The sequence below is a fragment of the Erinaceus europaeus genome, chromosome 9, assembly GCF_950295315.1.
Source record: "Erinaceus europaeus chromosome 9, mEriEur2.1, whole genome shotgun sequence".
Taxonomy (NCBI): Eukaryota; Metazoa; Chordata; class Mammalia; order Eulipotyphla; family Erinaceidae; genus Erinaceus; species Erinaceus europaeus.
Window position 1 is genome coordinate 95,083,906 of NC_080170.1, and position 25,708 is coordinate 95,109,613.

The 25,708-nt window shown below is 37.4% G+C and overlaps 1 protein-coding gene across 11 annotated transcripts in view; it reads right to left on the reverse strand.

Moving 5' to 3' along the window:
* Positions 1 to 25,708, reverse strand: part of BBX (BBX high mobility group box domain containing) — a 339,966-nt gene that overhangs the window by 10,037 nt on the left and 304,221 nt on the right. For 10 of the 11 annotated variants that reach the window (XM_060198418.1, XM_060198419.1, XM_060198424.1 and 7 more), the window contains 4 exons: positions 17,936 to 18,025; positions 16,570 to 16,629; positions 2,827 to 3,015; positions 353 to 539 (listed from right to left, as the gene is read on the reverse strand). In XM_060198418.1, the coding sequence (XP_060054401.1) occupies positions 353 to 539; positions 2,827 to 3,015; positions 16,570 to 16,629; positions 17,936 to 18,025 (526 nt within the window). The remainder of the gene's footprint in view (positions 1 to 352; positions 540 to 2,826; positions 3,016 to 16,569; positions 16,630 to 17,935; positions 18,026 to 25,708) is intronic. The other variant, XM_060198426.1, reaches the window with a different exon arrangement.

The window sequence follows — 25,708 nt, forward strand, 5'->3', positions numbered from 1 at the left end:
CAAAGCTCATGCTCACTCATTAATAGTACTGCTTCTCTGCTCTCTCAGGCTTTACATAGAAATGAAGGTTAGCCACAGATTAACAGACTCAAAGTTAAAACACTTGCCTGGCTATGTACTCTTACATTTCTCACACTGCTAACTAGCACATGTACTTTCGTAGCACCTTACATGAACACAACTACTCATTAACCAAGTCTCAGGAACCCTGATACAAAGCAAACAATATCACAATTCATGAGAGAAAGGATGATTTTGGTTTTCATGTTGTTTTCTCCTTGTTTTAAAGTATGGAGACAAAGTTTAACAGGAGCCCCAGAGCCCTGGCAGAGTAAGGCTTCCCACCACGAACCTGTGCACATTTTCCATGGCGGCCACTTCAGCCAGTGCAGCAAGGCTAAAGAACGCAGACACAGCGGGCATCTCAGGAGTGCTGCTCCTCGTCTCCATAGTCTCAGCATTGTGTGAGCATTCATCATTGCAGCCTGACTCGATTACTTTAGGGAGACTCCTCTGCAGTTGTTCCTTTGGTTTGTCATCTGTAACGAAAGGGAAATTCATCACGAGAGAATCACTCCGTTCTCTCCAGAGACGGGGAGCAGAGAAAACTCTGCACTAGACAATGTGTATTGGGCTAATATTCTTTTCACTTTTGTCATCTGTCGACTATCAAAGGATTTTTACAGAGTCTGTTCTCCCATGATAACAAAACTCTTTTATGAAGCCCAATTGCAACCATGGGCAGTGCAGTGCCCCGAAGCTGAGCAGAAAAGAAGCTGTGTTTTTTTTCAAGGTCAAAGGATAGGTCAGTCTTGGAGTGAGCAAGGGAACAAAGAAGTTTGGCCAGAATAAAACCAATGACTTCTGCAAAAGAGTCTATGGATGCTGTAAAAGGATCCTTAAAAATCCAGATGATAGGGGTCGGGTGGTAGTGCAGCGAGTTAAGAGTTAAGTGCATGTGGCGCGAAGCATGAGGACCAGTGTAGGGATCCCAGTTTGAGCACCTGGCTCCCCACTTGCAGGGGAATCGCTTCACAAGTGGTGAAGCAGGTCTGCAGGTATCTATCTTTCTCTCCCCCCCTCTGTCTTCCCCTCCTCTCTCCATTTCTCTCTGTCCTATCCAACAATGATGACATCAATAACAACAACAATAATAACTACAACAACAATAAAAAGCAAGGGCAACAAAAGGGAAAATAATCATTAAAAAAAAATCCAGACGATGATTCTACCACATATGCCCTATGACAAGCTATACATTCAATATGCTATGATATCCACAATGAAGATAACTAAATTAATTCTCATATTATTAACCAATCCCAGTGAGGTCCCAAACCATTTCTGTTCGTGAAGACTGCTTATATGGAAGAGAAAGGGTCTGCTGGCATTTATGAAGGGCCCACTGGTACTTATGAGATGCTGTACAAACATAATAAATACTAAACATAAATGTACTTCCTTCATCATGGAGTCACTATAGAGAATTCTTCATCACGATTTTAAAACCTTTCAAAGATAGGAAGTAATTGATAAAAGCTGTAAATGCCATATATTAGGATATGCAAGTGCTATGTGCTCTCTTAAAAAAAATGGGAATATTCTCTAGAGTCTTTCATTCTCCTGGCAAGGGAAAATTATGCTAACTAACAATCTATAAAATAAAAATCACAGAAAAGACCCATAATGGAAATGAGTGAGGAGACTGCTGGATTAAACATCTACAAAAACCAGATTCTACTCCTTATCCAACTCCTACTTAATTGAATATATTCAGAAACAAAACTACCTCTTGGAATTTCACCTCTTATATAATAGAGTGAAGTTGGGGTTTTAAAAAAAATTATAATTCTAATAAACTACATGTGTAAAACTAAACAAAATTCATTGTCTTCTAACTGCATCTCAGCAAACAATTCTGATACAGATATTGTTGATTGTTCTCAAAAGACATTTACACACACACACACACACACACACACACACACCTATTTATAGACATCATTATGGACTTTAGGACTTTTCATGGAAATTGGATTAGGGGAGATGGAAGGAAGACTCCTTCAGGGCTGACAGAATGAGATGCTAGAGGTGCTGAAAGGCAGAAGTAAAACTACTGATGCTGAGTTGGTGTAATGCCACAAGATTTGAGAGGAGTATGCTCAGTGTCATTCTGGTTCCTGTTCTTTAACTTCACTTCCTCACTGGTATTTATGCTGCATAGAGGCCATCAAGAAGAAGAGATCACAAAACACAACTGACAGTGAAAAAAAACCACTCTAAGTTAAAAACTAGTAATATATTAGGTTAGAAACTAATCCAGAAGCACCCGTAGGCTCTCGTAATCATCTAGACCAGCTTTATAGGAAAGGCTGGTTGATTTCTGAAGTTCTATAACTTATTGGTGTAAATACCAGATATAAACAGGTTTGTAGTGATCTGAAGAGTGGAACATGGAAAAGTAATGATTCATTGAGTATTTTTTCAAGTGTAGATCCTTTGGAATTTTACTTAATCAAAACTGTTTCTGTGCATGCTGAGAAAGGGAAGAAGTCTGAACAGTACTGAACATTACCTTTCCTTTCTAGGAAATCCAGATATGCTCTTCAAAAAAGTTAAGATTGGTACACAGATGAAACTTACCAATTCGGAGTGTGCAGAGAAACAGTTCTCAAGGGGATCCACCAAGAGAAACTGTTGCTGCCACTAAACCCACAGAACAGACCCATTTTGCAATAAAGACATCTGCTGGTTAATGTGGTCATGAAGGGCATGTGCTTGTTTTGCTTATCTCTGTTTAAAGCTCCCTCTTCTTACCCAAAGTACCTCCTGCTGGTGATACCCGGCCATCTGCTGTCCTGACAAGGTGTGTGATCTTGGTTTTCCTTGCTTTTCTCTTTTGGCTGCCAACCAAGGGTTCTTGCATTGTTGTTGGCTCTGGAGTGTTCGAAATAGGTGGGACATTTTTAATCTTGTGAGCGGGCTCTGTGGTATTTTTGTCTTCTGAAAATATGGCTGTAATAGGACAAATTATATAATATTACACATAAAAACACAAGGCACAAACATTTTTGAAGGGAGAAAAAAAATCTCTATATATGATCCATCTGAAAAGAACTTACACTCAGAGTTTAAAAGTGTTAGTGGGAAAAAATTTTGATTATAACTTAAAGAGAATATACTTATTTATTTCTGCTTTGATAAATTAAGTGCAGAGAATTACAATTCTCTTTTAACAGAATACTGAACTAAGAAACCATTATATTAACATGCTATAAGTGTTTGGCTCTTTCAGGTTGGTGGGGAGAAAGAGCATATACAAATATGGATAAACTGTGTCTCAATGAGTAATTTCTCTATGTGGTCAACACATGTCTCTTATCTGAGATCCTTTTGGGCTAGATGATCTAGAGAGGATAATAAAAGAAGCTTCCTTTTCTCTGAGCACACTGAGATTAAATACATTCTTCATTTACAATTTGCTTTTAATTACCAGGTTGAACTGACCCTCTTTTGTACATACTGACTGCTCAGTGAAAACAGGGTGAACACTGGTAAAGTAAATCATGGAATTCTTTCCTTTTGGCTGAATTCTAGGACCAGGTGGAAGTCCTTAGTGAAATAATTTAATGAATAGACACATGGCAGCAAGGCTCCTTTAGAAGTTACTTTTATCAATAGTTATCCCAATTACTAATTATAATGCCAGAAAATCATCTAATAGCATAAGCATATGTCCTGGAAGTTACTTTTATCAATAGTTATCCCAATTACTAATTATAATGCCAGCAAATCATCTAATAGCATAAGCATATGTCCTGGGCTACTGTGTCAAGAATAAGGAACACACTTGCCACTGAGGAGTTTGTTCAAATAGTTTGGGAATGCTTATATCTTTTTTTTTCCTTTTAAATATATATATATTTTTTTCTTTTTTCAAACAGGGTTATCACTGGGGCTTGATGCTGACACTACGAAGCCACAGCTCCTGGCGGCCATTTTCTCCCCCTCCTCCCCACCCCCGCCAGTTTTATTTGATAGGACAGGGAGAAATTGAGAGGGGAGAGGGAGATGGAGAGGAAGAGAGAGAGAAAGACATCTTCAGACTCATGAAGCATCCCTGCTACAGGTGGGAATGGGGGCTCAAACCTGGTTCCTTGCACGGGTTCTTGAGCAAAATACTATGTGTGCTTAACTGGGTGTGTCTGCTGCCCTGCCCCTTTTTCTCTTATATACTCATTTCCTAAGGAGCTCTTCCCTCTCTCTTTTCCCTTAGTTTTTAAAAGACAAGAATAGGCAGATAAACTTTTAGTTGTCAAGTTTCCTGACTGGTATGTTTAAAAGTCCGATTAGCTAATGGATTTTGGGTAGGGGAAAGAAACATCTCTCCATTTCTTAAATTATCCATTCTCTTAATACAGGAATAGAAACTGATTTTGAAAAAGCTGAAAGTGGCATGGTTCAGGAAATTAAAAGTTTGACATGACAAACTCCATGCAAACTAAACATGAGAATTCCTGAAAGTGCTTCTCAGAAGGTGAATGTAAACGTAGATGCTGGAAATAAGATTACATAATACAAGGGGGAAAAGCTGAAATAGAAGGAAGGAACAGAGCAAGGATAACTCAGGATGTAAGAAAATGAAATTTCTGGTATAAACATTTGCACAGGCTTCATTTAATTCTATTAATCTAGGGCCAGCAAAATGACTTATTTGGAGAGTGCAGGGCCCAGGCTCAAGCCTGGCTTTCACCTCATTGAAGGAAGCTCAGTGCTGTGGTTACCCCCCCCCCATTTCCCCCCCCCCCTCTCACACACACACACACACACACACACACACACACACACACACACACACACACACACTTCTCTGTCTTGCTCTGTCAGAAAAGAAAAAAGAAAAAGTCAGCTTGGAGTGGTGAGTAAAGCCCAGAATCAAATAATTTTTTTAAATCTAGTTTTCTAATGGGTTTAGGATCAATCTTGAGCAAAGGGGGCAGTGAATTTGTAATATCTTTGCCTTTCAGAGGTTGATTTATGGCTTCTTATTTCAAAACAAATGGGTCCTTTGGGATAAAATGGATGGAATTAGAGAAGATTATGCTTAGTGAAGTAAGATGGTAAAAGAAAACTACAGTATGGTTTCATTCATATTTAGAACTTAGGAGAACTGAACACAGAACTTGAAACAAACAAACAAAAGGCCAGTCCATACCCAGACTGTGGAAAACTAGTGGTTATCTAGGGACGTGGGGGGCGAAGGGGACAGACTTTCAGTGGTGGGAACAGTGTGAAGTTACAATCCTATTACTTTATAATCTCATAAATCACTATCAACTTAACATGTTGGGGATTGATTTAATACCTCAAGTTAGCTAACTACCTAGACCATAAAGTACAGATACTTTCTTTAGTCTGAGTACAGATACTTTCTTTAGCCTAAGTAATGTTTCAGATATGTAAGATGATTAAGTTATGGCAGATGATTAAGTTATGGCACTGGGCTTAAATTGTTCAAGCATCTCTAAAAATATATTTGTATGTATATATATATATATATATATTATTTATTTATTTATTTATTTATTTATCTTGCCTCCAGGATTTTCATTGGGGCTTGGTGCCTGCACTACAAATCCACTGCTCCTGAAGGTCATTTTTCCCCTTTTGTTGCCAATGTTATTTATCATTATTGTTATTATCATTGTTATTGGATAGGACAGAGAGAAATTGAGAGAGGAGGGGAAGACAAAAAAGGGGAGAGAAAGATAGACACCTGCAGACCTGCTTCACTGCTTGTGAAGTGACTCCCCTGCAGGTGGAGGAGCCGGGGGTTCGAACCTTACGCAGTCCTTGCGCTTTGTGCCATGTGCGCTTAACTCACTGAGCTACTGTCTGACCCCATATATATATAGTTTTCTATTTTTTTCAGTATCTAAGTTACCTACAACCTTAGGTTAGATAGAACAAAGCCATTTGGACCTGTCAGTATCTAAGATGTGGTGATTGTCTGATACCCCTAAAGGGCACAAAGCATAGTTAGGTCAAATATACTGCCCAGAGGAGTTGTATCCCATAAACCTAATACTAATGGGATACAACACATGACACTCAGCACTTTAACAACTGGGAGAAAGTCTAAGCTCCTCAGATATAAAATAAGATTACAAAAGTTAAATAAGGGCTCACTTAATAAGGACATTTTGGTTAATACACCAGACCATGCCATCATCTGGGGTCTAGTTAGGGAATCCTTGGATTCCTACACAGATATGATGAGCCTATACCTCTAATAGAGCCCTCTCTCCACCATCACTGGTCACTTCCATCAGGAATGTCAGCATAAGCCCTCTAAGCGGCCACTACAGGAGTTTGTCCTCCCTATAAAGTAGCAAATATAGGGACTACCCCACTCTCAGAAGGGAGGTTGGGTGATCCTACTCTGCCACTCAAGGAACACTGCTTTGGAGGTGAGTGCAACCTAGGATGTTCCCAGCTATGACCATGAACTTTGAGCTCAGACTGACAGGGACTCAAGAAGTTATACAGGCTTCTGTGCTAACTATAAATGTATATTGGCTCTTGGTCAGGTAGATGAGCTAAACAGTTGGTTTTATTAATAGATTTTCTTCAAGATTGGGATCTACCCTGTGCCCTAATGCAACTTTCTAGCCCCATTCTCAACCGTGACACCATCTCCTGAGACAATATTTTTGTCCACCTCCATGATAGCTATTAAACTGAAGCAAAGCTACAAAAGTCATCCCCCCCCGCCAGCCCAGGTACATACCTGAAATAGACTTCCTAGCTTCTTTCCACACTAAGATCCCTCTTCTCACCTGCTGTATTCCTACTTTTTGGTTCCTGTTCATTAATCATTTTGTCCTGTTCTATATCTTGTCCCCTTTTAGCCACCAAATTGCAGATGTAATCATGATTCTATCCTGACTTTCCTGGGCAGACAACCTCACCAATGTGTCCTTGAACTTCACCACTCCAGAGACCTACCACACTCGGGAAAAACAGAAAGACGCTGGGGTGTGGATCAATCTGACAGCACCCATGTCCATCAGAGAAGCAAATATAGAAGCCAGAAGTCCCACCTTCTTCACCCCCAAAATAATTTAGATCTATACTCCCAGCAGGGGAGGAATGATAGGGGGAAGATGACCAGAGGTCTCTGAACTCCATCAGAACCCAGAGAGAGAAGAGGACAAAAGGAAGGACATTCAGTAGTAGTGATTGTTGTAGGTGTGACCTGGAAAAGAGAAGACAAAACCAGGGGAAAAAAATGGGCAAATATATACAAATATAGACAAATGGTTGTAGAAATAACAGTTGACCCATATCTGCAGCCTTGGAAGAACTGTTGTAGCTTTCCGTGGAGGGAATGGAGATACATAACTCTGGTGTTGGGAACAGTTTGGAATTAGACCAATTATCTTATAATTGTATAAATCAATATAAGTCACTAATAAAATTAAAATATAAAAATGAGAAGTAATTCTAATCACAAAAAAAAGATGTAAAACAGAAAGCACATCACACAATAGATGGCTGTGTGTGGGCAGGCTTAAGATAACAGCTACTTAAAAAGTGATTTGGCAATGTTCCAAAATATCTACTCAATCAAGTAATAAAAAAAATAGGAGAAGGGGGGGATAGCAATTAGATTATGAAAATAGAGTTTTCATGCCTGAAGCTTCAAAGTCCAAGTTCAATTTCTCTTACCACCATAAACCAGAGCTGAACAGAACTCTGGTAGAAATAAAAATAACTTTGGTATTTAACTTACACAAATAGGCTAGAGATAGTACTTATTTACAATATCTTTAAATTTCAATAAAAGCTATTAGCAAAATGAAGATAATTTGGTTAGAAACACTCCAGCGATATTCCATGACTGTTTAGTTGAAACATTCAAGTCCTCTGCTAGGTATAAAGATGCCAGCATTTGGGTTTACAATGAGTATGAAATAACCTCTACTGGATGTTCAAGACATTAAGAATGTCTAGGGAGTCGGGGGGTAGTGCAGCAGGTTAAGCGTAGGTGGTGCAAAGCGCAAGGATCGGCTTAAGGATCCCGGTTCAAGCCCCCGGCTCCCCACCTGCAGGGGAGTCGCTTCACAGGCGGTGAAACAGATCTGCAGGTGCTTATCTTTCTCTCCCCCTCTCTGTCTCCCCTCCTCTCTCCATTTCTCTCTGTCCTATCCAACAACAACAATAATAACTACAATAAAGAAACAAGGGCAACAAAAAGGAATAAATTAGTATTAAAAATTTTTTTTTAAAAAAGAGATTAAGAATGTCTAGATTCTTATCCAGATCCATTAGCTGAATTTGATCACTACATTATATACAGACCTTTCAGATAAAACATTGAGGATCCCTCCTCTTCCCAGAAAAAAAAAATCCAGACCTTATTGAAATAGGTATAGCAGAGTTTCAAAGAAAAACTCTGTATTATACTGGAAAAAAGCTACTGGAAAGAGCCAATGAAGTCAAAGACAAAACATAGACACCAGAAAAGTGCCCACAGATTAAGGAGAGAAGACTTGACACCTACATAAAAGATGTTGTAGCACAGACACAGAGACCAGGATTCTACACTTGTTTTTGTTATAATATTAATATTTAAGGACTCATTTATTTCTGATGACTGGGCGGGGGAGTGGCCAGAGCACTGTTTCAACCTATGTGGTGGCCAATCCCAGGCCTTACATTTGCAAGTCCTAAACTCCGGCTGGTGGACCACCTTCCTGGCTGCACTTTTGATTTTTAATTTGCTAATTATGGAACATGGCACATGGTTTATTCCTGTAAAGTTCTATGGTTCTATCTGTTTTTCTTCACAGACCAGACTCAGGGTCTTAGCAAGAACAAAACAAAAACAACATTCCAGAATAGTAATGTTGGGAAGAGTATTCCCTTGGCTTAACAGCATTGGATTTTTTTTTTCTTTTAGTGGTCCTTTAAATGGGTTCATTTCTACTCAAAATTTCTGCTTTCCCTGTGTATTCTAGAAAAATTAGTAAAAACATAGTAAGAAGGCAAGAACTTGGTTGCACAGGGATTGTAAACGGGAGATGTTGTTTAAATGCAGTTCAGACAGACTGGGTCTAGAGAAAGCTCAGAAACCAGCAGGCAAAGCTCCAGGGAATCAAAGGCAAGCAAGGGAGGCCAACAGTCCCAGTGGTTGGTAGTATGGCGAAAGTAAAAGAGTGAATCAGATGCTGACCAAGTTGAAGAGGGGAAAAAAAAAAAGGGATACTGGAAGTTCTCATATATAGCATGCATTACCACTTGTCTGCATGTCATCTCGCAGAAGCCTATTATTAGATCAAGGAGTAAACATAATCATGGGACCTACAGATCAGTGACATTTCAGAACGCTCTGGAATATGGTCATGTTAGAGCTTAGACAAGGAGGTGAGAGTCTTGCCACAGCCAAGGATGGGGCAAGTTACATCCAGAATAGTCTTGTCGGTGACCTAGATCAACAACAGACTTCAGGTTCAGCACTGAGGGAGGGTCTTCTAGACTGAAGAATTGGAGGAGGCAAGTAAGGCTATGTCAAAGAAACTCTAGATCTGAATCGAACATTAGAAAACCAATAAAAAGTTTATAGTGAGAGGCAGGAAAAAAAAGTTCAAAGAAGGGAACTTCCTAAATCAGGGTACCAAGGCGGCCAGTCTTTTTTTCTTCCTTCTTCCAGTAAAACTAATGGAAGCAAGAAAAAAAAGAAAGGACTTGCCCTCTAAAACCAAAGCAGTCATTTTCTCTTTTGGCTTATAATTGAACACACAAAGCTACTTAAGCGTTGCAAAACAAGTCCACAGAGCTAGTTTTTACACTCAACCATAATCATTTCCATACTTGGAGAGTATCATCTGAGAGTGATAATGTGAGTGCATTCCTGGAGCAACATTAAGGATGTAGCAATACGAGACTGTCTTATTTTCTAAACTCTGCTTTCAAAATGTGGCTTATTTGGAAAGCATCCTTCCACTAGTAGTGTACTCCCAAGAGGTCACAAGGGTGTTCTGGAGTCAAGAAATCACATTCTAACAAGGGAATCAAACTTGCAATGAAATTATTGCCAAATCTGGAATCTCATTGCTTTTGGAAGGTTTCCCACATGTTGGGAAAAACAGTAAGGCACTGAATGGAACACAGGAGAAAGTATCAAATGAATGAGTCTTATTTAAGATCTCAAGAGACCTTGCTGATGTTTATATAGCAATCACTGCAAACTTGAGAAAAGAGAACAAGTTATTCTGAGTGCTGTAAGTAATGTTTGAAAATCTAATAATATACCTGGATTTTTCTCCCTTGTAATTAGAACATTACACTAAAAAGAAACTAATCTTAAAAGACTCAGTATGAGATTCATTGTGTGTGCATGTGTGTGTTTCTTGTATCTTTTTTCTTATTTACCCATTTATTTTGCATAGAGTCAGAGAGAAATTGAGAGGGGAAGGAGAGATTAAAAGGGAGAGAGACAGAGAGACACCTGCAGCACTGTTTCAGCACTTGTGAAGCTTCCCCCCTGCAAGTAGGGACAGGGGGCTTGAACCCTGGTCCTTGCACATTCTAATGTGCGCGCTCAACCAAGTGCAACACCAACTGCCCCTGTTTGTGTGTGTTTTCCTGTTAGATTAAGATTTTAAAATTTCAACCTCAGAACAACTGTGAGTTAAAAGTCTTCAGACATGAGTAGGAACATTCCTACTCATGACCACAGAATGCAAGCTCAGACCTACAGGGATGCAGAGATTATATACAGTCTATATTAGGCTCCTAAGCTGAATATGGGTCCCAGATCAAATCAATGGGGTTTAAGTCAACAATATTTATACACCTGTCCCGTATTTGGGAGCTACTCTCTTCCCTGATCTAGCCCTTTTCCCAGTCATGACATTATCTCCCCAGACAATAACCTGGGTCCACCTGCATATCAGATCTCAGGCTCAGAAAAAAACTAGTATAGTCATGGGCACTTTGGAATATAACTAAAACAGGCCTACTAGTTATTGACAAAATGGAGACGCCAAATCTTCATCAGCAATATTCCAACCTTTAGGTTTGTGATTAGTAAACACTTTGTCTGACTTTATATGTTAGCTCTTTTCCAGCCACCAGGTTCCAGATCCTACCATGATACCAACTGGACTTCCCTGGGCAGATGACTCCACCAAATGTGTCCTGGAGCCCCACTTCCCCAGAGCCCTGCCCCACTACAGAAAGAGAGAGGCAGGCTGGGAGTATGGACTGACCTGCCAATGCCCATGTTCAGCAGGGAAGCAATTACAGAAGCCAGGCTTCCACCTTCTGCATCCTATAATAACCTTGGGTCCATAGTCCCAGAGGGTTAAAGAATAGAAAAGCTATCAAGGGAAGAGGTGGGATATGGAGTTCTGGTGGTGGGAACTGTGTGGAGTTGTATCTCTCTTATCCTATGGTTTTGTCAGTGTTTCCTTTTTATAAATAAAAATTAAAAAGTCTTCAAATAGACCTAAATAATCAAAGCTAATGTGGTTTAGGGGAAAGAGTTCTGTTTTTCTTTCCATCCTGCTTCAGGCTTAAATTCCTTCACATGTATTTGAGGGTGTAATAAAATGCTCTTTAATTCACTGGGGCTGCTGCCAAGATTAGTTTTTACAAAAACTATTATTATATTATTATCTTATACCCCAAACCCTAACAAAGGGACTTTCCAAAGTTAACCCTATCACAAAATAATGTGACGATAACAATAACTATCTATTGTCTTCTTGAACCCTAAGACAACAGGAACCTCACATTTACACTATAGAACCTATATTTCCCCCAGTCCTGGGACCTTAGGGTGAGGCCCACTTTTCTGCATGCTGCTCTCAATTCAAATCAAATAATATTGCATCAGTGGATCGCAACCTAATCAATGCAATGAGTGCCAAGCCAGCATGCTTCACTTCAGACTGTGACCAGAGACTTCAGGTGTGGAATGACAACCCTTCAGCTTCATCACTCGGGTGAGGCCTTTCCTTTCTTAGTATTCTCTAATTCCATTCCAGGTGTTCCACTCCCCAATAAAGTCCCCAAACCTAGATATAGTCCAGGTCCCCTGAGATAGAGCATAGGTTCACCCGTGCCCATAAACTAAGGGAAAATATATACCTGAAAGCAGAAGTACACAAGAGCATGCAGGGAATACCCCCCAACACTTCATCTGCAGTATTCCAGTCTTTAGGTCCATGATCGTTCAACAATTTGTTTGGCTTTGTATGTTAACTCTCTTTTTAAAAAAAATTTTTAAAAATATTGATTTTGAATAGAGACAGAGAGAAATTGTGAGGGGAGGGGGAATAATGCAGAAGAGACAGGGAGACACTTGCAGCCCTGCTTCACCACTTGTGAAGCTTTCCCCCTGCATGTGGGGACCAGGAACTTGAACCCAGATCCTCGTGCACTGTAATGTGTGCGCTTAACCAGGTGCGCCACGCCTGGCCCCCGTATGTTAACTCTCTTTTCAGCCACCAGGTTCCGGAAGCCAGCAAGATGCTGACCAGACTTCCCTGGACAGACGATCCTATCAATGTGTACTGGAGCTCCACTTCCTCAGTGGCCCACCCTACTAGGGAAAGAGAGGGGTAGACTGGGAGTATGGACCGACCAGTCAATGCCCATGTTCAGTGGGGAAGCAATTACAGAAGCCAGCCCTTCCACCCTCTGCAACCCACAACGACCCTGGATCCATACTCCCAGAGAGAGAATGGGAAGGCTATCAGGGGAGGGGATGGGATATGGAGATCAGGTTATGGGAATTGTGCGTAATTGTACCCCTCTTATTCTATGGTTTCGTTAATGTCTCCTTTCTTAAATAAAAAAAAAATTTTTTTTTAATTTTAAAAATAAAATAAAAATAATAAAACCAAAAAAAAAGTGAAAGTCTTCTGCAAACCATAAGGCAATATTAAGCATTAATTATAGTCATCATCACTATTACTAGAATATATAAAACCTCTAACTTTAGCATGTACATATGACACCATAACTCAGTGGGAAACATAAATACAGGCTTATCTGATAACTTTAGTTTAAACTCTAGGTAACATGCAATCTTCTCTATCTTTTTTTTCTTGTGACATGAAAAAGGTTCAAGACATGGTATAGTGATTTAAATCTTAAGGAAAATGCATAAACATATTTTAAGGTCACATATATATTTCATACATATTACTAAGAATCAAAAGATTTCTGGTATTAAAAAAAACCCCACAAATTTCATGTAGATTATATCCTGGTTGGTATAAAGTGGAATGAACTTTAAGTCACCCACCTTAACCTAAGTCAGAAACTGTTAATAGCTGCACAGTCTCAGTCAAGTTAACATTTTTGTGACAGACATCAGATACAAATACATATTTCTGTCTGGCTTTTGTGTGGGACAGCTTACACATGTTAAAATTATCTTGATTGTTGTTTCATTTTATATCCATATATATTTATTCTCACCAAAGAAAAGTTTTAATAAAGTAGTAACAGAATCATAGATGAAAGAAAGGATAAAACACAGGTCCTGGATAATTTGCAAAGCACATAGTCACTACCTGAACAAGCAAATGTACTGGATGGTATGAAAATAATGAAAAAAGGTCACTTTAAGTGACTGGTAATTTACAATGTTCAAAACCGATTAATTATTTCCTGGCCATGTAAAATGAATTTTCACCATACATTAAAGTATATCCAGTTTTTAGTGCATGTTCTCTAAAGTTTTGTTCCATGTATGATAATAAATATAATGAAATATCATGAATAATCATTCTAGTTCCACTAATCTCCTGGGACTGCTTGGAAGATTCAAAATTAACATACTTATCTGCCCCTCAAGGGGCAGAAAATGAGGGCTACAGAACATAGTATTTTTAGCATTACACTATCCTCTCAATATATCACAGTAATAAAATCAAGTGTTAGAAGGGAAAGGAAATTTATGGTTTATGTATTGCCAGACTTACTCATTTACCCACCCCCAAACATGCATTACAAACACACTTAAGCCTGGAGAATGAATTATAATAAGGTAAACAATGTCTTACGAAGGTGCTAATTAGTATGGGACATTTATATGCGGTAGAGCTCTCATTATTTAAAAAACAAGTGAAAAAAACATGTAAAAATAGTACCATTGTTAAGTAAAGAACGGTATAGCCTTAAATGCCTCTTTTAGGTACTTCCGGTCACTAGTGCTTTATATGACTAAATCTGTAAAAATAAACAAGTGCTAATGTATCATTTGGGGGATGTTACAATTTAATGCTGAGAGCAGAATAAGGACTCATATTTTGTTTTGCAGAATTAGTATAGACATCATACTCCATAGAAGTTGTAAACTGGTTAAGCCTAAAAAATAATATGGAGGCTCCCAAAAGAAAGTAAAAGTGTAACTACTAAATGATCCAGCAATTTCACTTTTGGGAATACATCTAAAGGAAATAAAAACATTTTGTGGAAGAATTGTTTGTATTCCTGTATTAAGAGCAGTGTTATTTAAAAAAGTCAAGATACGAAAACAATGTGTCTGCTGGCAGAAGAATGGATAAGGAAGAACTGGAGCATAAATATACACACAGTGAAACATTATTTAGTCATAAAAAGAAATCATGATATTTGTGACAACATGGATGGGTCGTAGGACTGTTAAGCTAAATGAAGTGAGTCAGACTGTATGATATCACTTATATGTAGAATCTAAAAAAACAAACACACACCTCAGAAAAAGAGATCAGTCTTGTAGGTAAACTGGTTGGAGGGCAAGAGGAGGGAAGAGGAAGTGGGTAAAGGTAGTCAAAGGCAGATACTTCTATTTATAAGATGAACAAGTACTAAGGATATAATAAATAACATGGTGATTATAGTTTTAACACTACTGTGTAATACTGATAAATGTGAGAGTTGGTAATAAGAGTTAGGATCTAAGTGTTCTTTGTTTTTTGAATTTTTAAAATTATTTTTGAGGGGTCGGATGGTGGCACACCTGGTAGCACACGTTACAGTGTGCCAGGTCCCGGGTTCAAGCCCGTGGCCCCCACCTGCAGGGGGAAAGCTTCATGAGTGGTGAAGCAAGACTGCAGTTCTCTCTCTCTCTCCCCTTCCCCTCTCGATTTCTAGCTGTCTTTAGCCAATAAATAAATAAAAATAATTTTTAAAAACAGAAGTTTAAAATAAATAAATAAATAAAATTATTTTTGATCAGAGAATTGCTCAGCTCTGGATTAAAGTGGTGTCTGGGAGTGAACCCAGGGCCTCAGAGTCTCAGGCATGAAAATCTGTTGCTTAAATTGCTGTGTTATAGCTATAGGCCCTCTGAAATATAACTAAAACATGCCTACTAGCTATCTACAAAATAAAGGACCCCCCCAATGCTTCACCTGCACTATTCCAGCCTTTAGGTCCATAATTGTTCAACAGTTTGTTTGGCTTTGTATATTAACTCTCTTTTCAGCTACTAGGTTCCAGATGCTAGCAGGATGCGACCAGACTTCCCTGGACAGAAAACCCCACCAATGTGCCTTGGAGCTCCGCTTCCCCAGAACCCTTCTCCAGTAGGGAAAGAGAGAGACAGGATGGGAGTATGGATCGACCTGTCAATGCCCATGTTCAGCGGGGAAGCAATTACAGAAGCCAGACCTTCAACCTTCTGCATCCCACAATGATCTTGGGTCCATGCTCCCAGAGGGTTAAAGAGTAGGAAAGCTATCAGGGGAGGGGTTGGTATACGGAGGTCTGGTGGTGGGAACTGTGCGAAGCTGTACCCCTCTTATTCTATGGTTTTGTCAATGTTTCTTTTTATAAATAAAAAAATTTTTAAAAATTGCTGTGCTATATCTCCAGAATTACTGTAAGAGTTCTTATAAAAAAATGAAATGAACTTGAAAAGAAAAATCTGAATTAGACGATGGGTATGAAACAAATTTATTATGGTTATTACTCCACAATATATGAAAGTTAAGTTTTTATGCTGTATACTTTAAATTTATATATTTCTGTATGTTAATTATGTCTCAATAATACTGGAAAAAAATCTAGATGTAGATATTGCTGATATTTTTCTGTAAAAGTAGATAACATAGAAGCAGGCATATGGATCATGTGAAGTATGCCAACCAAACAAGTCACATTTACTATGAACTTGAATTTAAATTTGTTGATGTCTTTAACACATGAATATGTTTAATAAATAATTTGGGCAAATAGACATTTTTCTTTTCCATGAGAATATTCCTGCAACACGAACTATAATGTTCAGCATACTTGTAAATAGTGAAGAGCTTATTACTTTGCTAACATAGCTTAACGGTCACAAATACCCTTTTGGCAAATACCCGGAAGACACACAACCTCATTTTCAGTAGATCAAAAATATTATGTTTTTGTTTAAAAATAAATACTCCAGTTTAGTTGTAAAGACAGGACTTTACAATGCTGTCAATATACATAAATTGTAACCGTTTAAGTCTAGAAAGCTATCCCATTTCCATTACAGACTACCTAAAATTATACAATGAATATTGCTTCTTTTACCTTCTGAAGTTTGAATAGCATCGAAGTAGAGTTGCTTGTTTGACCATCTATCCCCACTCCCTAAAAAAGAAAAAAAAGAAAGAAAGGAGAAGAAAATGAAACTCTTCTAGATAGATATATGCATTTTAGAAATAAGGCAATATATAAAAAAACAAAAACATGAAACATCACCACACAAATACAGCAAATTTTTAATTCAGCTACTTAGTTTTCAAAAGAGCACCTGCCAACTAAAACAATTAGGTTATGGAGGAAATGGATTAAATTTAAACAAATTTGCTTTTTAGGAAATACATTGCCAGGTAATTTCTATGACTTTAATCAAGGTTAACTGAAGATCAGTTAAATGGTGATGACAAAAGCTGATATTTTACTTAAATAGTTGTGTTTCTCTACTAGAAAATTTGCTAAAATACAAAACAAAACTAAAAGGCTGAAGTAAAGACAAAAAAACAAACAAAACCCCAAATACAGTGAAAGGTTACACATAGGAAACACAGAGGTACTTAGTTTTACACATGGAAGATCCCTACATTTAAAGTCTCATTCCAGAAACATGAAGGACTTCACAACTGCTCTTATATGAAAGTAGGATGTAAATAGGCACCCGGTTTAAGACACTAGCATGCAGGGAAAAGCCTAACTTTCAGGACAATGGCTATTTTAACCTAGATGGGGAGATTTGTCTTTCTTGAGAAAACAGTCCTGAACTATGAGAGGAAAAAAGATTATCAAACAAGCCCAAGGGAGGCTAGAGGCCCCATCAAGTTCTTACCAATAGCACAAATATTCACGTTAAGGAAGAAGGGTAGAGTGTACTCTGCCTTCAGTGACCTCAGGAAGTATCATTTTGTGTGACTAAAGATGGCAAGAAGCAAAGTCTAGGAATGATGCAGTACACAGAGAGGAAAAAAGAGCCAACAACTAAAGAGTGGAATCTACTTGACAAGAATCTTCAAACCTCAGAGAAAGTATAATAACTATATGGGACTCTCCCATAATAAAATGAAACTAGTAAAGTTTCGAGAAAGAGAAAAACATGGTTCTGGTATAAAGGTTGCCAAACATGAGAAAAGGATAGAAGTCAAAGAGTTCAAGAAGAGTAGATTACAACATTTATCAAATATAAATCTGATTCTGACAATAGAGACAAATAAAGAATGTGTAGGAATCCCAGTGAAGGAGATCTCTCTTTGTAATGCTGTGGAGTCTAGAAGTAATGAATATGCCCGTGCCAGGAGCTGATGACACAGAAGCAAGCAAAGAGGAAGAAAATGTGAAAGCAGTGCACGGAAGCATTACTCAAAGACGAATTCACAATGGAAGTGGTCAAGAAACCTTAATGGAGGATGGAAGGTATCAATACCTTTTTCCGGAACATTAGGCTTCTCCTTTTTGTGCTTATATTTGCTGACAATTTTGTGGAATAAGTTCTTTTTCTGAGACTGGAAAGGACCTACAGACAATATTAATATATTTTAAATGCACAATATTTCATCAAACAAATACTGTGTGTTTTTAAGTAATTACACCCCCTCCCACCTGTGGAGTAAGTAAACTGAGTGATGAGAAATGTCATCTTGAACCTATTACTACTCTACATCGTGTTAAAAGACTTCCTGGATTTATTTAAAAACCAGAGTATTGAGCAGAAGCTTCCATTAGGGCTGGAACCCCTTAAGTAGAAACTGCAGATGGAGTGACTAGAGCCAGGCCACAACCAAAAACAGCAGAGAAGTTATAGTCTGTAGTAAAGACTTTATTTTAAAGCATTAAATATTATGAAAGAAAGGATGCTGTGGGCATTTCAACTCTTCAAAGAAAGTGATTTTCACAAGACTGTGATGCTAGAACAACAGCTGATCTGATAACATTAGGTAGCTTTCTAACCTTTTTAAAGGATATTCTAGGAAGAAAAACATGACTTGAAAGAAACATGTTTGCCCCTAATTCTTTTTCTTAAGGATAGGAAGTCCTCAGATTTTATTGAAGTTTTCTCAAGTAAAGAAAACAGAATGGAGTTTTGTTTTTTTCTTCCAGTCATTAATGAGAAATGTCAACAATAGCACTGACCTCCATCAAACAGGGTGTTTTCTATTTTGCAAGTGTCTTTTACTTAAGAGATGACAATTATTTTACATTGCTTTTGCTTTCTTGTATCTAAATGGGAATAGTAATAGTATCTAACTCACAGGGTTACTGTGAGGCTAAATTAGAAGCTCTATTAGTTGCCTTGCTTCAGCTACCCACATAGTAGTATCTTCACCTATATTATACACTCCGCCTTCCTGCTGGAAATGAACTTTGTGTACTCTTTGTAAAATGAAATCATCAATAATGTTCATATTCACAGATAATCACAGCCATCACTAACTAGGATACATCCATCACTTCTAAAATAAATCCCATATCCTCTAACTATCACTCCCTTCCTATATCTGCATTTCACTTATCTTTGGGCAATCACTGCTTTTTTTTTTTTTTTCTGAATCTATAGATTAGCCTACAGTAAAAAAAAAAAATCACATAAATGGAATCATATGATATGTATTTTGTGATGGGTTGTTTCACTTGGCATAAATATTGGCAAGGCTTATCCAAGTCATAGCACATTATCAATTATTTCATTCCTTTTAAAGGCCAATAACTTTCCACTATATGGATATACTATATATTTTGATTAACTATTCACTGGTAGATGGACATTTAAGTGGCCTCTACTTTTTTGGTTATTATGACTAATGTTGTTAGGAATATTCATACAAAAGCTCTATGTATGGATGGACATTTGCATTTTTTCTTTTGGACATTTTCCCAGAAGTGGAAATATTAGGTCATATGGTAATTCTATGCTTAACCTTTTGAGGAACAGCCAGACTTTAACATCCTTGTGAACAGTTCTTATTATCTGTTATTTTCATTATAATCATCATAAGAAAGTGAGATGGTATCTCTTTCATTGTGGTTCTTTTCTGATTTGCGTTTTCCTGCTGATAAACAATGGGTAAGAATCTATCTTTGCATGTGGTATTGGCCATTTCTGTACCTTCTTTGGAGAAATTTCAGTGCTGATCGTTAGTTGTTTGAAAACAGTCATCAGTTTTCGAATTGAAAAAATTCTTTATATGATTTTATTAAAAGTCCATTATCAGGTAAGTGACTTACAAATATTTTCTTCCAGTCTGTTAAGATGTCTTTTCACTATTTTGGTGCCCTCTGGAGCACAAAAGTTTGCATTTTTCAGACATTCAATTTATCTTTTTTGTTGTTGCTTCTTACATTTTTTGGTGTCATCAAAGGATACAACGACAAATCCAGTGTCAGGAAGGTTGACTCAGATATTTTCTTTGAAAAGTTTTATAGTAGTTGGACGGTAGTGCAGCAGGTTAAGCACACATGGCATGAAAAGTTTTAGTTTTAGCTATGCATACAGGTTTTTTTTCCTATTCATTTCAAGTTAATTTCACCTATTTTGTGAAATAAAACTATTTTATTCCCCTGCATTGCCTTACTACCAGATATGTCTGAAGGCTCTTCTTGGTGTTTATTCTTTTCAACTCCAACATCACTTTATTGAGAAAATGCTAATTTACAGGACTTTTGCTGTCACAAAGGTCTATTTCCCCAATGTAGGTATTAGTACATTTCACGCTCCACCAAACCATCTTCTGGTATTCATTCTTTCCTTTTGGCTTATCTTATTCAACCTAATTTCCTATAGATCCACCCATCTTATAGCTAAGTAGAATATCATCATCTTTTACAGGTATGTAAAATCTACAGTTGGACACTCTGATGTTTCTAAATGTTGGCTGTTGCAATAAACACGGTCACAAACATGGGTGTGCACTTAACTTTTTGGACAGTTGTTTTTTTATAGATGCTTAAGAGATGAATTGCTGGGTCATATGATAGGTTTATTTTTAATGTTTTCAGAAATCTCCAGATTGTCATCTACAAGGATTGCAGTAACTTGCATTCCCACCAAGAGTATAGAAAGGTTCCATTCTCTCCACATCTTTTGCCAGCACATGTTGTTCCTGTAAGGCCATTTTTATAGGGATGAGATGATGTTTCATTGTTGTTGAAGACTCTTTCTTCTCCACTAAATAGTTTTTGTTCTCCTTATATATACAAAAAATCTGCTGCCAAGTAATATAAATAGGCTTGTTCTGGATCTTTCAGATTTATTCCATTGACATCTAAGTCTAGTAAGTACTATAGTGTTTTGATTACTATTTTTGTTTAGTTTAGTAGCAGTCATATTTGAAATGAAAACAACAACAACAACAGCAGCAGCACTGTTTTGATACTCTGAACACTTCAAGTCCAAATTTTAGGATCACTTGTCAATTTCTATGAATAAGTAAGTTGGGATTCTAACAGAAATTGGGTTGAATCTGTGAATCAGCTTGACAGAATACTTCCATCTTAACAAGTCTTCCAAAGCTCTTCTGTTAACTGTGGTGTTCAGTGTTGTTTTACATTTTTTTATGTGAATCACTTCTTTTGTTCAATTTCCTTTTAAGTAATCATTTTGAAGCTGTTATAAATAACTTATATTCCTAATTGCACTTTTGAATTGTACATTGTAAGTATATAGAAATGAAATTGGCAAGTATACAGAAATGAAATTTTGACAGACTATAACTGACCTCACAGAATAAACTGAAAAGTGATTCGTCTTCTAATTTTTGGATGTAATTTTGGATTGAAACAAATTAGTATTATTACTGTTTCTTGATTGAATGCAATGGTTAAGTCACATTAGCTTGGGTTCCCTGTTTCCTGCTCCTTCCCTGGTATAGATTTTGCTATTAAATTCAATCTATTTACTAGTTGAAGATCTATTAAAGTTGTCTATTTCTTAAGTCAGGTTTGGTAGTCTGTGTCATTCTAGGAATGATTAATGTTATGTAAGCTACTGAATACTGTGGAATATAGTCACCTACAGTGTTCTTTTATAATTCTTTTTCATTTTTTTCTTAATTTCCACTAGGAATTTTTGCTGGGGCTTGATGTATATATGGTAAGCCTACATCTCCTGGCAGCATTAATTAACTAATTAATTAATTTATATTTGATAGGAAGAGAGAAGTTGAGAAGGGGTGGGGCATAGAGGAAGAAAGAGACACACTTGCAGACCTGCTTTACTGCTTGTAAAGCTTCCCTCCTGCAGATGGGACTGGGGATCCGAACACGTGTTCTTGAATACAGTAAAGTGTATTTTGCTCTTATTTTTAGCACCTCAAGATAGGAGGTTAGGCTATTTACTTGAGATTTTTCTTTATTCCTAACATTTGCCTTTAGAGATATAAACACACCTCTCAGTATTAGTTGTATGTAGCTAGTTGACTTTGGTATGTAGATTCCTTTTTTAAAAACTTCCTTATTTTTCTATTAGTTTCTTCCTTCACTTACTGGTTATGTAGTGATGAGATTTTTAAAATATGCATTCATAGCTCAGTGGGTGATACACTGGATGATACACTGGAATCAAGCCTGAGGTATTGAGTTGGATCACTGACTCATACATGCCAGTGATGCTCTGGTGTTCTCTCTTTCTTTCACTTACCACAGCACTGCTCAGTTCTGGCTTATCATGGTGGTGTGAGGGATTGAACCCGGGACCTCAGAGACTTAGGCATGGAAAGTCTCTTGCATAACCATTATGCTATCTCTGTCAGCCCACCTTTTAATTTATTTTTTACCAGAACAGTTCCAACTCTGGTTTATGGCAGTCTTGAGATTGAATCTGGGACCTGCAGTGCCTCAGGTATAAAAGTCTTTTTGCGGGGTCGGGTGGTGGTGTACCTGGTTGAACGCAAGTGTTATAATGTGCAAGAACCCGGGTTTGAGCCCCCGGTCCCCACCTGCAGGAGGAAAGCTTTACGAGTGGTGAAGCAGGGCTGCAGGTGTCTATCTATCTCCCTCTCTATCACACCCTCCCTCTTGATTTCTGGCTGTCTCTAGCCAATAAATAAAGATAATAATAAATAAATAAATTTAAAAAACAGTTTAAAAAAAAAGAAAGTCTGTTTGCTTAACAACTGTGCCATCTCCCTTTCTCATTTTTTGTTTAACTTTAACCCATAAATAAGTTAAAAAATAAATCATTTTTGTAAAACAAGCAGATTTTCACACATTTATGAATTTCCCCAATTTTTAAAATTATCTCTTTTCTTTTTCAATAATTTAAAAATCAATTAATTTACTTATTATTGGCTAGAGACAGAGAGAAATTGATAGGGGAGGGTATTTTAGTGAGAGAGAGACAGAGAGACACCTGCAGCCCTGCTTCATAATTTGTGAAGCTTTCCCCTTGCAGGTAGGGAACAGGGACTTGAAACCAGGTCCTTGCACACTGTAATGTGTGTGTTTCACCAAGTGCACCACCACTTGGCCCCATTTCAAGAGGGTACTTATTTTTTAATTTTATTCCACTGTGGTCAGAAAACATACTTTGTATTATTTAATCCATTAGAATTAATTGATTTGTTTTCTGGTCGTCTGTATGATCCATTCTTGGGATTGCTCCATGCACACTTGAGAAGAATGAGTACTCTGTTATTGCTGGGTACTATTCTAAATTTGTCTCTTAGGTCCAGCTGGTGTAGTTCTTCTTTGGTGATCTTTTGTCCAGTTAGTCTTACAAAATTGTTCCTTTTTATCAGCAGTTTTAATCTCTTTATATATTATATATTTTGTTTGTTTAGGCTTATTGTCTGGCTTCTCACAACAATGTAACCTTCATGGTGACAGGAATCCTTGTTTTCATTCACAGTTAAAGAGTCTATGCACCTAGAATGGTATTTAGCAACCTTTCAATATCTGCTATATGAATAAAGAAAGTTTTTTAAAACACTGTTCAAGGGCTGCTTTGCCATGTATGTGACCCAGGGTCAAGCCCAGGTCACATTGCACCGAAGGAAGCTTTGGTAGTGTGGTCTCTTTCACTCTCTCTGCCACTCTATGAATGAATGAATGAATGGATACATAAAATACTGTTCAACAAAGTCATAGGTGAAGAAATTACAACTGTTATTATTTTCCTTGATACCATAAAAGTGTGGAAGTGTTTTTAGATGATTACGTAAAGATATCCTTCTAATTAACCAATAGTATTTATACTTTTGAACTGACAGATGTTGCTTTGAAATGAAAAATAAAATGCTTCCTAGCTTACATTTTTGGGGGGGTGAGCAAGAGGAAATAAAACTGAATGTAACAAGTGTGAAAAAAATATAGTATGTGTACATACTGTGCAATACTGCCATTATTCTCTATACGCCATCACCAAGCACTGCCTATATAGGTTTTACACAATACACACAAAAAATTAAAGGGTAGTGCACCTGTATGGTAGACACATAGGCAATCACTGAAACCCAGAGATAGAAAAAAACCCAGAAAAACAATTCTGACACTTCTTAGGACCAAAGGAAACCAAGTAATTTATATGAAGAAAAATAATTTGATCATAAGTCCCTGGCTTGTGTGGAGAATGACTTCTGTATCCTTCACTGTATGTGGTAACGCAATAAGGTTTGCAGAAGCAATAAGGTTTGCAGAAGCAAAATGACTTGATAGTGCTAGGAAAGGATAGGAATACAATTTTCAGACCTAACTATGTTTGGAAAAGTTTAAAAAGTACAATTTAAGGAGAGAGGTAAAGATAGAAGTTGTCAATATTAATATGAAACAAGAATATCTAGCATCATTTGTATATGGAGAAGCTTTTAAAGACAGCTTTTATAAACTAACATTTTAAAACTTTTACTCAAATACATCCCCAACACTGTCACTGTAAAACGATTCTAAGTAAAAGACAATCTTCAATAAAAAAATTTAAAGAGAGAGATAGACAGATACTTTACAGTAATAGCAAAGGTATAGTTGTAGTCACTGAAAAGCAGTGATTTTGAAGTCAAGAAGTGAACAATTTGGTTTCTACCTACTAGCCTGATATATATGTTTGATACTTAAGTCTAAAGAGAACAAAGCCAAATTTGGTAACAAACAGCGAGTTTGCTATTTTTCCTATAATTTTTATGACTATGAAAATGTACTTGGAACCAAAATGAAAATAAAGAGTGAAAAGCAGAGAAACTTTTTTTAGAGAGGGCTATTCAGAAAACAAAGAATTGGCAAATGTCTTAACTATCATCTCACACTCCCATCCTACCTCTCCCATCTCCTACTAAATTTCTTTAAAAAACCTTCCCCAGAGCCCTGCCTCACTAGGGAAAGAGAGAGACAGGCTGGGAGTATGGATTGACCTGTCAATGCCCATGTTCAGCGGGGAAGCAATTACAGATGCCAGACCTTCCACCTTCTGCACTCCAATAATGACCCTGGGTCCATACTCCCAGATGGATAAAGAATAGGAAAGCTATCAGGGGTGGGGATAGGATATGGAGTTCTGGTGGTGGGAACTGTGTGGAGATGTACCCCTCTTATGTTTTCTGTCAGTGTTTCTTTTTATAAATTAAAAACAAACAAATAAACAAACAAAAAACCTTTGCATCAGCTTCTACTTCCTTGCGAGTAAAGCGACTTGTTTTTTGGCATGTAAAAATAGCTTAAGACTCCTCTTAAGTTTTGGAGCAGAATGGTGTATATGTTAAAACTGTCTATCTCCTTCATATTCCAAGTTAATAACCCAATGGAAAACAACAGAGGTGAACTGCTATGAGAGGCAAAGAGTGATGCCATGAAGACAGTGGTATTGATCTTCCCCAAATAGCATTGATGCTGATAGTTTAGTGGTTGATCAAACTCTTTTTTGGGGTGGGGTGGGGTGAGCTACTAGTGACATAGGAGCCATAAAAGCCTGAGATGTGATTTTTCTAGGTCATGAGGTAAAGAAAATTAAGTGAACCATATATATATATCTAGGTTTTCTTATAAAGACGGGGTTTCCAGCTTTTAAATAAAAATCAATGAAATGATAATAGATAAAGGCGAGGGTTTTGGGTACTAGTATACATGTATATATAAACAAGGGGCAATTATATAACTCAAAGTAAAAGGGCTCAATAATCCTTGGTGATTAGACTTAGATCTAATCAAGCTGGAATCGTAGTTGAAATGCCTAAAGAAGGCATCATAAATTCTCTAATTGATTAGACTTAGACCA